Source organism: Borostomias antarcticus (genome assembly GCF_949987555.1).
Source record: "Borostomias antarcticus genome assembly, chromosome: 3".
NCBI classification, from domain to species: domain Eukaryota; kingdom Metazoa; phylum Chordata; class Actinopteri; order Stomiiformes; family Stomiidae; genus Borostomias; species Borostomias antarcticus.
Window position 1 is genome coordinate 23,264,709 of NC_140236.1, and position 12,515 is coordinate 23,277,223.

General features: G+C 48.3%; 1 protein-coding gene across 1 annotated transcript in view; it reads right to left on the bottom strand.

The window, feature by feature from the left end:
* Nucleotides 1-12,189, bottom strand: part of tm9sf4 (transmembrane 9 superfamily protein member 4) — a 42,684-nt gene extending 30,495 nt beyond the window's left edge. Inside the window, exons 1-4 of the mRNA XM_084462003.1 lie at nucleotides 12,182-12,189; nucleotides 10,795-10,902; nucleotides 10,212-10,311; nucleotides 9,830-9,986 (exon numbers count right to left, since the gene is read on the bottom strand). Coding sequence (XP_084318129.1) covers nucleotides 9,830-9,986; nucleotides 10,212-10,311; nucleotides 10,795-10,902; nucleotides 12,182-12,184 — 368 coding nt within the window. The 5' untranslated portion in view covers nucleotides 12,185-12,189. The remainder of the gene's footprint in view (nucleotides 1-9,829; nucleotides 9,987-10,211; nucleotides 10,312-10,794; nucleotides 10,903-12,181) is intronic.
* Nucleotides 12,190-12,515: the final 326 nt, after the last annotated feature.

The window sequence follows — 12,515 nt, forward strand, 5'->3', positions numbered from 1 at the left end:
CTATTGGGAGCTACTGAAATATAGAGCTGGGTGTCGTCAGCATAACTATGGTAATTGACACCATGCATCCTTATGACAGACCCAAGGGGCAGCATGTAAAGGCTGAAGAGCAGAGGTCCCAAGATGGATCCCTGAGGAACTCCACAGGTCGTCTCAATGTTTTTTGAGCTATGCTCGCCAAGGGCTACAAAAAACTCCCGGCCAGTTAGATAGGCCCTAAACCAATTGAGGACTGGACCGGAGAGACCGACCCAGGTTCTAAGTCTCTCGATTAGGATGTCATGGTCGACAGTGTCGAAAGTGGCACTCAGGTCTAGGAGAGTGAGGACAGAGAGGTTTTTGGAGTCAGTACTGATGTTAAGGTCATTGATGACCTTGACCAGTGCAGTCTCTGTGCTGTGATGGGAACAGAAACCGGACTGGAAGATGTCTAGGCAGGAATTTGACACTAGAAATTCGTTTAACTATGTGAACACAATTTTCTCCAGGAGTTTGCTTAAGAAAGGGAGGTTTGAGATAGGCCTAAAATTGCTGAGAATGGAGGGGTCTAGATTACTTTTCTTCAGGATGGGTCTCAACAGGGCAGTTTTAAATGCCGATGGGAAAATGCCTGTAAGTAAGGAGTGATTTATAATGGATAGGATGTCCATTAAAAGTTGCTTTAAAAAACTTAGTTGGAATAGGGTCGAGAGCGCATGTAGATGAATTTAGCTGTAACATTGCTTTGTTCAATATTTCAAAATCAACCAGTGTAAACAGGCTCATAATTATAGTCTGATTACACGGTGGAGGAGGTTCAGTAGGTAATATACTATGTTTTACCTGAGTAATGCTCATTCTAATATCTGAGATCTTATCGCTGAAGTGTGCTGCAAATGTCTCACATCTGGAGACAGAGGAAAGGTCGTCGAGAGTTTGAGGAGGGGGATTTATCAGGCTATCGATCGTTTTGAAAAGAACTCTAGGTTCGCTTTGATTAGTAGATATTAGTTTTGAGAAAAGATTTTTCCTAGCCTCTCTCATTGCCTTGCTAATAGCAGAGATGTTCTTTGAGGATATTTTGGTGGACTTGTAGCTTGGTTTTTCTCCACCTACGCTCCGCCTTTCTGCAAGTTCTCTTGAGTTTGTTGATTGTCTCATTTCTCCATGGTGCCTTTTGTTTAGTTTTTACCTTTTTCTGCCTCATGGGTGCGAGAGTCCAAAGCCATCCTTACTTTGGTGTTAAAAGCAGTTACTAGATCTCCATCCTGTGAGGTGAGAGTTATATTATCGTTATTCATTATGGTTTTAAAATTCTCTGCCACTGCAGGGGTGAGATATCGCTTGTTTACGAGGCGTTCAGTGTTGATATTTACCTTTGGTGTCTCTACTGAAAAGGATACATAGGTGGTCAGAGAGGGTGAGGTCAATGATAGAAGATATAGTTGTTTTAAGGCCCTTTGTGATCACTAGCTCGAGGGTGTGACTATGGATGGCCTCGGTGACATGCTGAGTAAAGTCCATGGATTCCAGGAGGTTGACAAAGTCCATAGCCCTAGAGTTAGCTTCATTATCCACATGCAAGTTAAAATCACCAACAATGATAATTTTATCATAGTTAGTATGGATGATGGACAAGAATTCAGAGAAATCTGTTTGGAAGGTAGGGTGTGGCTTGGGTGGCCTATACACTGTTATAGCCAGAACTGGAGGGTGACATTTCATAATTAGGTGGGCTAGCTTGTAGAAGCAAGCCCAACTTGTGATATTCCCACTATTTCTTTCTTTCTTTCTTATTAGGTGGGCTAGCTTGTAGAAGCTAGCCGAACTTGTGATATTCCCACTATTTCTTTCTTTATTATTAGGTGGGCTAGCTTGCAGAAGCTAGCCCAACTTGTGATATTCCCACTATTTCTTTCTTTCTTTCCTGCTTTCTTTATTAGGTTGGCTAGCTTGCAAAAGCTAGCCCAACTTGTGATATTCCCACTATTTCTCTTTCTTTCTTTCTTTCTTAGGTGGGCTAGCTTGCAGAAGCTAGCCCAACTTGTGATATTAGATGAAAATATTCACACATTTTGTAAACTGCTGACACTCCTACAGTTTTGAAAGCTCACACACATATTATACATCAAAATGTTCACAACTGTGCTGATTCGTACAATGTAAGTATCTAAGCTGTGTGACTTACTACTTTTCACTGTATGATGATTTGTTCGGCAACTGCGCTCCTCATTGAAACGTATGGCAACGCACTCTAGCTTTTGAGCTGCTAATTTTGCATTTTTACTCTTTTTCTAACTTGTCGCTATGCCTACAGTTTTAACAGCTAATACACATTATATATTGAAACGTTCCCATAACTGTGCTGATTCGTACAATGTAAGTATCTAAGCCGTGTGACTTATAGTTTTCGCTGTATGACGATTTGTTCGGCAACTGCGCTCTCCATTGAAACGTATGGGCCCACACTCTACCTTTTGAGCTGCTAATTTTGCATTTTTACCCTTTTTCTAACTCGTCGCCATGCCTACAGTTTTTAAGTTACACGGACATATCATAGCCTAAAATGTTCAGCATTTTCTCAGGATTCCTACGGTGTCAATATCTAGGCTGTGACCTTTATACTTTTTGAGAGAGAGCTGTCTGAATCGGACATGCCTTTCCATTGAAGTGAATGAGAGGATGCTCACAGTGTCAGTTGGGATTTGAATTTGGGGACACGTGCAGGCTCTCTGTACAGGCACCCTTTTATGACTATTGTGGTAGCATTCATATTCATTCATTCATTCATTCCTTCCTTCCATCCATCTTTCCTTCCCTTCCTTCCTTCCTTCTTTCCTTCCTTCCATCCATCCTTCCTTTCTTCCCTTCCTTCCTTCCATCCATCCATCCTTCCTTCTTTCCTTCCTTCTTTCCTTTCTTCCTTTCCTTCCCGCCATCCATCCTTCCTTCCTTCCTTCCATCCATCTTTCCTTCCTTCCTTCCTTCCTTCCTTCCTTCCATCCATCCTTCCTTCCTTTCCTTCCTTCCATCTATCCTTCCATCTTTCCTTCCTTTCTTTCCTTCCTTCCCTCATTCCTTCCTTCCTTCCATCCTTCCTTCCTTCCTTCCTTCCTTCTTTCTTTCTCTTTCATCCATCCATCCATCTTTCTTTCTTTCTTTCTTTCTCTTTTTCTCTCTTTCTTTCTTTCATCCATCCATCTTTCTTTCTTTCTTTCTCTTTCTTTCCTTCTCTTCGTGGTGGCGTGGTGGTCTCGCCACCACGCCACAGACCCCACAACTCAGCCCCTGATTGAGCTAGAGACACACAGTCTTCACCAGTGGGTGCAAGGAGACTGCCCGGAGGTCTTCATGGTGGAGTCAGGTAGGTGGCCCGGAGAGGGGTACACTGTCCCCGACTGGCTCTGACCTGAGGGGGTGGAGTCTCACCACCACGCCACTATCCACGCCACGGGCCCCACAACTCAACCCGAGTGGGCTAGAGACACAGTCTTCATTGGTGGATGCATTGAAATTGCCGAGAGGTCACTGTACTGTCCCCGACTAGCTGTGACCCAAGGGGGCGGGGCCTAACCAGCACGCCACTATCCACGCCACGGGCCCCACAACTCAGCCCCTGAGTGGGCTAGAGACACACGGTCTTCACTGGTTGAGTCAGGTAGGTGGCCCGGAGAGGGGTACACTGTTCCTGACTGGCTCTGACCTGAGGGGGCGGAGTCTCACCCCCACGCCACTATCCACTGCTTTTGGAATGTTCAGAAACTTTGTTTTTAGAGTGGTGGCAGCAGTTGCTTTGAAAAATATTCACACATTTTGTAAACTGCTGGCACTCCTACAATTTTGAAAGCTCACACACATTATACATCAAAATGTTCACACAACTGTGCTGATTCGTACAATGTAAGTATCTAAGCCGTGTGACTTATAGTTTTCGCTGTATGACGATTTGTTCGGCAACTGCGCTCTCCATTGAAACATATGGGCCCACACTCTACCTTTTGAGCTGCTAATTTTGCATTTTTACCCTTTCTAACTCGTCGCCATGCCTACAGTTTTTAAGCTACACAGACATATCATAGCCAAAAATGTTCAGCATTTTCTCAGGATTCCTACTGTGTCTATCTAGGCTGTGACCTTTATACTTTTTGAGAGAGAGCTGTCCGAAGCCAACATGCCTTTGCATTGAAGTGAATGAGAGGATGCTTACAGTGTCAGTTGGGATTTGAATTTGGGGACACGTGCAGGCTCTCTGTACAGGCACCCTTTTATGACTACTGTGGTAGCATTCATATTCATTCATTCCTTCCTTCCTTCCTTCCATCCTTCCTTCCTTCTTTCTCTTTCCTTCCTTCTTTCTTTCTTTCTTTCTTTCTTTCTTTCACTGCTACTGCTTCTAACCTCAACTTCCATACAACACCTCCACAGCTACTGCTTCGCCCGGGGTGGGCTATAGACCCATGGTCTCCAATGAGGGGTGCATGGGGATGGCCTGGCAATCACTGACCTGCCCCCCACAACCCTGAGGGGGCGGAGTCTCACCACCACGCCACTATCCACGCCACCGTCCCCACATCTCAGACCCTGAGTTGGCTAAAGACGCAGTTTTCACGGTTGGGTGCATGTGGGTGGCCCGGGGAGCAGTACACTGTCCTCGACCGGCTCTGACCCGAGGGGGCGGAGTCTCGTCACCACGCCACTATCCACGCCACTGTCCCCACATCTCAGCCCCTGAGTGAGCTACAGACACACGGTCTTCACTGTTGGGTGCATGGAGATTGCCCGGATGTCAGTGCACTGCCCCCGACCTGCTCTGACCGGAGGGGGCGGAGTCTCGCCATCACGACACTATCCACGCCACGGACCTCACAACACAGCCTCTGAAGTGGCTGGAGACACACGGTCTTCACTGGTGAAGGCAGGTGGGTAGCCCGGCATGGCCTACATTGTCCAGGACCGGCTCTGACCCAAGGGGGCGGAGTCTCGCCACCATGCCACTGAACATGCTACAGACACCACAACCCCGCCCTTGGTGGGCTGGAGACACACGATCTTCACTGGTGAAGGCAGGTGGATAGCCCGGTGCGGCCTACACTGTTCACGCCTGGCTCTGAACCAAGCGGGCGGAGTCTCACCACCACGCCACAGACCCCACAACTCAGCCCCTGATTGAGCTAGAGACACAGTCTTCACCAGTGGGTGCAAGGAGACTGCCCGGAGAGGGGTACACTGTCCCCGACTGGCTCTGACCTGAGGGTGTGGAGTCTCGCCACCACGCCACTGTCCGCGCCATGGACCCCACAATTCAAACCCTGAGTGGGCTAGAGACACAGTCTTCATTGGTGGATGCATGGAAATTGCCCAGAGGTCACTGTACTGTCCCCGACTAGCTGTGACCCAAGGGGGCGGGGCCTAACCAGCACGCCACTATCCACGCCACAGGCCCCACAACTCAGCCCCTGAGTGGGCTAGAGACACACGGTCTTCACTGGTTGAGTCAGGTAGGTGGTCCGGAGAGGGGTACACTGTTCCTGACTGGCTCTGACCTGAGGGGGCGGAGTCTCACCCCCACGCCACTATCCACGCAACGGGCCTCACAACTAAGCCCCTGAGTGGGCTAGAGACACATGGTCTTCACCGGTGCGGGCGGGTAGGTTGCCTGGAGAGGGCTACACTGTCCTCGACCAGCTCTGACCTGAGGGGGCGGAGTCTCACCACCATGCCACTGTCCACGCCACAGACCCCACAACTAAGCCCCTGAGTGGGCTAGAGACGCACAGTCTTCGCCAGGGGGTGCATGGAGATTGCCTGGTCCCTAGTAGTTCTAGCAGTAGCTGTTACATACAGCTGCCACAGCTAGCCCACCTCACATTTTCTTCAGGAAATGTACTTTCTAGTTATAGCATGGTATTCAAAAGAGTTGAATGCATCAAAGGATATACTCCTGCAGTTTAGAGTATTAGAGGCTATGGTGGCTGTTCCTCCTCCTGTTGTACCTTCTCTAATCGATTGAAAGAAGCAATACTCTGGAGCAGAGGCTTCTATTAGGGCTGCTGACCCATTGGTGTTTAGCCAGGTTTCAGTTAAAAATAGACAGTCTAGTTTCTTATCAAGTATAAGCTCATTGACATGAAATGTTTTGCTAGATAGTGACCTAATATTCAGAACTGTCATTGACAAGACATCAGGTTGAGGGGACCTGTTCGGGGGGATAATCAATGGAATAGAAATAACATTGATGGGGTTTGAACCACCCAGTGGTCTCCTTGTGGTGGTGCGGGTCCGATAGGATATAATAGTCTGGATGGGGTGTTCACGGTGTCTAGGAGACTGGACTGGACTCAGCCACCATCACGTAATGATGTTGGGGGTTAGGGTGGTGGGGTAGTAGTGATGTTGGGGGTTAGGGTGGTGGGGTAGTAGTGATGTTGGGGGTTAGGGTGGTGGGGTAGTAGTAATGTTGGGAGTTAGGGTTGTGGGGTAATAGTACGGATGTCACGAGAATCGATACTTCGGTACCAGGTCGATGCCAAAATTCGTAAAATGTGAGGGTTCTCGTTTTCCACAGTACCGTAGGAACCAGGGATGCAATTCTTCCGGACCTGACGTGTGAATATTACTCCTACTAGTTTACCGCTAGCATAGTAACGTTAGCTAACATTCTTGGTTTGAGGAGACAAGACACAAAACAACAAACGATTTGTCTCAGAATGGGCTTGTATGCAGCTGCTAGTCTAGTAACGTTAACGAGACCAAATCAACTTTCGCGTTATGGGGTAGTAGTGATGTTGGGGGTTAGGGGTTATGGTTGTGGGGTAGTAGTGATGTTGGGGGTTAGGGTGGTGGGGTTGGGGGTTATGGTTGTGGGGTAGTAGTGATGTTGGGGGTTAGGGTTGTGGGGTAGTAGTGCTGTTGGGCAGTCCATCTCCTCTAGTTGCCCCCCTTATCTGAACCACTTTCATTCTCCTTCTGCCGCCTTCTGACTTATCTGAAGTCGCCCGCAAGTCCAAGACATCTACCTGCCAACTTGACCCCCTGCCATCTACTCTGGTCATAGCCTGCCTCCCCTCTCTGCTGCCCCTTATAACGGCCATTATTCATTCCTCCCTCACCTCTGGTTCTGTCCCGTCATACCTCAAATCTGCTGCTGTAACACCAATACTAAAAAAAACCTGGTTCAGATCCCAACAACTTCAATAACATTCGTCCCATCTCCAACCTGCCATTTCTCTCCAAAATCCTGGAGAAAGCAGTGACATTACAGGTTCAGGCTCATCTCTCCAACAACAATCTATATGAATAGTTTCAGTCTGGTTTCCGCCCACGCCACAGCACAGAAACAGCCCTCTTTAAGATAACCAATGACCTCCTGATGGCAGCTGACTTTGGACTATTAACCATCCTCATCCTCCTCGATTTGAGTGCGGCCTTCGACACCATCTCCCACACCATCCACCTCGATAGACTAGCATCAATTGGTATATCAGGCACACCCCATGACTGGTTCACATCGTATCTCTCTGGCCGTACTCAGTTCATCCAGCTGAAAACATTCACATCCCAACCATCTCCTCTACTTCGGTGTTCCCCAGGGCTTCATCCTTGGTCCTATCCTGTTCATCATTGGTTCCTCCCACTTGCTCATATATTCCGTAAATACAATATCCACTTCCACTGTTAAGCGGACGACACCCAGCTCTACCTTTCCTCCAAACCCACCTCCACTTTCCCGCCCCCCTCCCTCTGTGCCTGTTTGCAGGAAATCAAATCCTGGTTCTCCTCTAACTTCTTCAAACTTAACAGTGATAAGGCCGAGGTCATCCTCATCGGCTCTAAATCCATTCTCACCAAACATCCCAGTTTCACCCTCACCATCGACTACTCCTCTGTTTCCCCCTCCCCTCAGGTTGGGGTGTCGTCCTTGAGAGCACTCCATCATTCCAAACCCACATCAATAACATTATCCGGTCCGCCTACTTCCACCTTCACAATATCAACCATCTCCGCCCATCCCTCTCTCCCAGCAGTGCCGCCCTGCTGGTCCACACTCTGGTTACATCCCGCCTGGATTACTGCAATTCTCTTCTCTTTGGTCTCCCCCAGAAACTCATCCATAAGCTCCAACTGGTCCAGAACCCTGCCGCCCGTATCATCACCAGATCACCATCCAGCAGTCACATCACACCTGTCCTCCAACAACTCCACTGGCTCCCTATCAAATTCCGCATTGAATATAAAATTCTGCTCCACACATTCAAGGCCATCCATAACCTCCCTCCTCCATACCTTTCTGACCTCCTCCACATCAACAATCCCACCCGGACTCTCAGGTCTGCCTCCGCCATCAGCCTCACCGTTCCACCAGCCCGTCTGTCCACCATGGGGGCCAGATCCTTCAGTCGCTCTGCTCCTCGCCTCTGGAACTCCCTCCCCCCTGACATCAGGAATACCGGCTCCATGTCCATTTTTAAATCCCACCTGAAAACCCACCTTTTTAGACAGGCCTATTCACTGTGACTGTTGCCGTTTTGTATCTTTTGTCTATTTTATTGTCTTTTTATCCTGTACGGTGACCTTGAGTGACCTGAAAGGCGCCTTAAAAATAAAAAGTATTATGATTATTATTATTATTGGGGTTTAGGGTGGTGGGGTAGTAGTGATGTTGGTGGTTAGGGTTGTGGGGTAGTAGTGATGTTGGGGGTTAGGGTTGTGGGGTAGTAGTGATGTTGGGGGTAGTAGTGATGTTGAGGGTTAGGGTTGTGGGGTAGTAGTGATGTTGGGGGTTAGGGTTGTGGGGTAGTAGTGATGTTGGGGGTAGTAGGCATGTTGGGGGTTAGGGTTGTGGGGTAGTAGTGATGTTGGGGGTTAGGGTTGTGGGGTAGCAGTGATGTTGGGGGTTAGCGTTGTGGGGTAGTAGTGATGTTGGCGGTTAGGGTGGTGGGGTAGTAGTGATGTTGGGGGTTAGGGTGGTGGGTAGCCCTTCTCAGGAACTGTGTGTGTGCTGATGACGTAGCATCTGCTACCACAGTCCTTTCTACCAACATAGGACATTTTGCCTTTAAAATATTTGCCAAGTTGGCGGCGCTTGGCGTTCATATTTAAAAGTGTCAAAGAAACATTTCAAAGCCACTCACCAAAGCAGAAATACCTATTCTAACAAACGATGGGTTTCGAAAAGGTTAAGTGACCTTTTTTTTTTTTTTCTCAAGGTAGTTTCGAGGATTTCCGACCAGATGGGGCGCTGTCCGCTATGCGGAGTTGTATGGCAGTTGAAGAAGACTACCTTGTAAAATAATGACGATGCCACAAAAAACGGCTAAAAAGGTCACTTAACGGTAGCGGCGAGCTTTCAAAACCCATCGTTTGTTAGAATAGGTGTTTCTGCTTTGGTGAGTGGCTTTGAAATGTTTCTTTGACACTATTAAATATGAGCGCCAAGCGCCGCCAACTTAGCGACTATTTAAAAGTCAACATTTCCTATGTTGGTAGAAAGGACTGTGGTAGCAGATGCTACGTCATCAGCGCACTCACAGTTCCTGAGAAGGGTGAGGATGGTGGGGTAGTAGTGATGTTGGGGGTTAGGGTGGTGGGGTTGGGGGTTAGGGTTGTGGGGTAGTAGTGATGGTGGGGGTTAGGGTTGTGGGGCTGGGGGTTAGGGTGGTGGGGTAGTAGTGATGGTGGGGGTTAGGGTTGTGGGGTTAGGGTTGTGGGGCTAGGGTGGTGGGGCTAGGGTGGTGGGGTTAGAGTTGTGGGGTTGGGGAGTTAGGGTGGTGGTGTAGTAGTGATGGTGGGGGTTAGGGTTGTGGGGTAGTAGTGATGTTGGGGCTAGGGTTGTGGGGTTGGGGTTACTCACAGGTGGACGTAGTACTCCTCCTGGATGCGTTCGGCCAGCAGCTTGCTCTGCCCTACGGTGAGCTGCATCTTGGCACAGACCTGCTCACACCTCCTGTCCTGACTCATCAGCACGGAGTAGGGGGTGTTCACGATACGGTCCCCACGGAGCACCTCTCCTACACACACGCACAAACACGCCACGCACACACACCACGCACACACGCCGCGCGCGCGCGCGCACACACACACACACGCACGCACGCACGCACGCACGCACGCACGCAAAGCGAGACAGACATACCAAAAATATGAGTAGTAGTTAAGTAGTTTTGAGTAGTTAAACTTCCAAACAGGGCAACATTCCAGACGTCATGCTCCCCCCAGGTGCCGGCTGTGCTCACCCAGGTTCTCGGCCTTGTAGACGACCTTCTCAGGCCGACAGAACGGCAGGGAGTAGTACTCGTAGGGCAGCTGGGTCCGAGAGCTGGTCAGCTTCACCGCCTGACAAACACAACAGAGGAAGACAGTGCCAGAGGGACAGACAGAGAGAGAGAGCGGGGGAGAGAGAGAGAGAGAGAGGGGGGGAGAGAGAGAGGGGGACAGAGAGAGAGGGGGAAAGAGAGAGACAGTGGGACAGAGAGAGACAGAGGGAGAGAGAGACAGAGAGAGAGAGACAGAGAGAGAGACAGAGGACCAGAGAGAGAGAGAAAGAGAGAGAGAGAGACACAAAGGGACAGGGGCAGAGGGACAGAGACACGGATAGAGAGACAGAGGGAAAGAGAGAGAGAGACAAAGGGACAGAGGGTGAAGGACAGACACGGATAGGGAGGGACAGAGAGACAGAGGGCAGAGACAGAGAGAAGAACAAAAAGTCAGTGCTAATATGAGAATGAGCCTCGTATCTCATAAATAACCTTGCTGTGCTCTATTGAACTTTCACATCCAACACAGCGAGACCAGCAGAGCGGAGGAGGAGGAGTGTACCTTGATCTCCACAAGGCTGCTCTCTCTGAAGTTCATGGGAGCAACCCCAGGCACATAGAAGGACTGGGCCACCGGAAATATGGACATCAGCAGCAGGGCCCACGTCTCCTGTAACACACACACAGCAATGTGATGCACAGATGGGATACTCAAACACAAACTCGCAGTTGCCATCAACATAAAAACATGACCAGAAACTAAACTGACATATATTGTAGGATATGCTAGGTCTAGTACAGCTACCTTCATCTGATTATCTAGATATGTTCACTGGACGGACACACAGGTCTCAATACTAAGTTAGGGTAGGTAGGTAGGTACTTTAAGTGTATGCTAAAAAGTTTGAGCAGGATTGAGTGGACTTCAACTGTCCCTTTTGGGGCGATTCTATGGAAATAGGCTTAAGGCTAGCCATGACCACTAACGTACAGGGCGTTGTGGTCTGTACACATGACATGACAGTCATTCCATAGTCATAGTCAAAACCAAGAGCCAATGTAGTTTGCAGCGAACATCCTTGTTACACCTACGCCATGCTGTGGCAGTATGATGATGAGGAACCAGTTTGACGAGTAGGCTGTCCCTCCAACTGTGCCTAACTTGCTATGCAGCTTATATAAAATGCTGTTGCACTAACTTAGCTAGCTAACGGTACTTAGTCTGCGTCTCAGTGAGCTAATTTAACGTCTAGCAATTTAACGTTAATTAAGCTAGCTAATACAGTAACGCTGGCTGACGTTGTATAACGTTAGTTAGAAAAGATTGTGCTCTATAGACACACCAATCAACTGACCCTCTTCTATTAACGCTATGAAACATGATCATTGATTACGTAGACTAGGTACACAAACACGGAAATAATTTTATCTGAGCTAGCTAGCTTGTTAGCGTAGCTGGGGTTACTAACGTTGGGGTTAGCGGTTAGCTAGCACGCCTAGCTAGTAATTAGCCACTCCTTCCTTCCTGGTTTGCTATAGCTAACGTAGCTAGCTACCTAGCTAGCAGAAAACGCTGACACAGCACATTTGTCTTATGACAACCTAGGGAAAGGTGAGTGACAATGTATAGCAAGCTAAATAAATGGGCAGTGCAACTCAGGCAGATATCAGAAAATATATCCAAGACTCGTTAGCACGCTAGCGTCGTGATGCTAACAGACAGTTGACAAGTTGCCTGGCTAACATTAGCACTAGCTAGCTAGCATCGTCAACAACCCTCCTATGCCATCCCCAACTCAAAGACATGCGATTAAATCAGCGCAACTTAGATTCACTTGATGAAATATACGTATATACTGGCATCAACATAAAACGTAAACCTAGTAACAGATAGAAAGTGAAAGTGTGTAAGAGGTTTCAAGACCACAATTGTATTATTTTCTACATACCATAGCAGCGGCTGCCATCTTGAATACACGTGTACAGGGTTGCCAGGTTGCTCATGTACTTTCTTCCTATCGACTTTTGTCTGTGACTTGTCTGTGCTGTTGTGCTGAGACTGGTCCAAGGTAAGGATTGACGTGGGTAGACAGATAAAAGCCTTTATTTAGACAGGGAAGAACATACCGAGACATGTCTCTTTCTGTGACTTGTCTGTGCTGTTGTGCTGAGACTGGTCCAAGGTAAGGATTGACGTGGGTAGACAGATAAAAGCCTTTATTTAGACAGGGAAGAACATACCGAGACATGTCTCTTTTACAGATGTGCCCTGTTTACAAACAA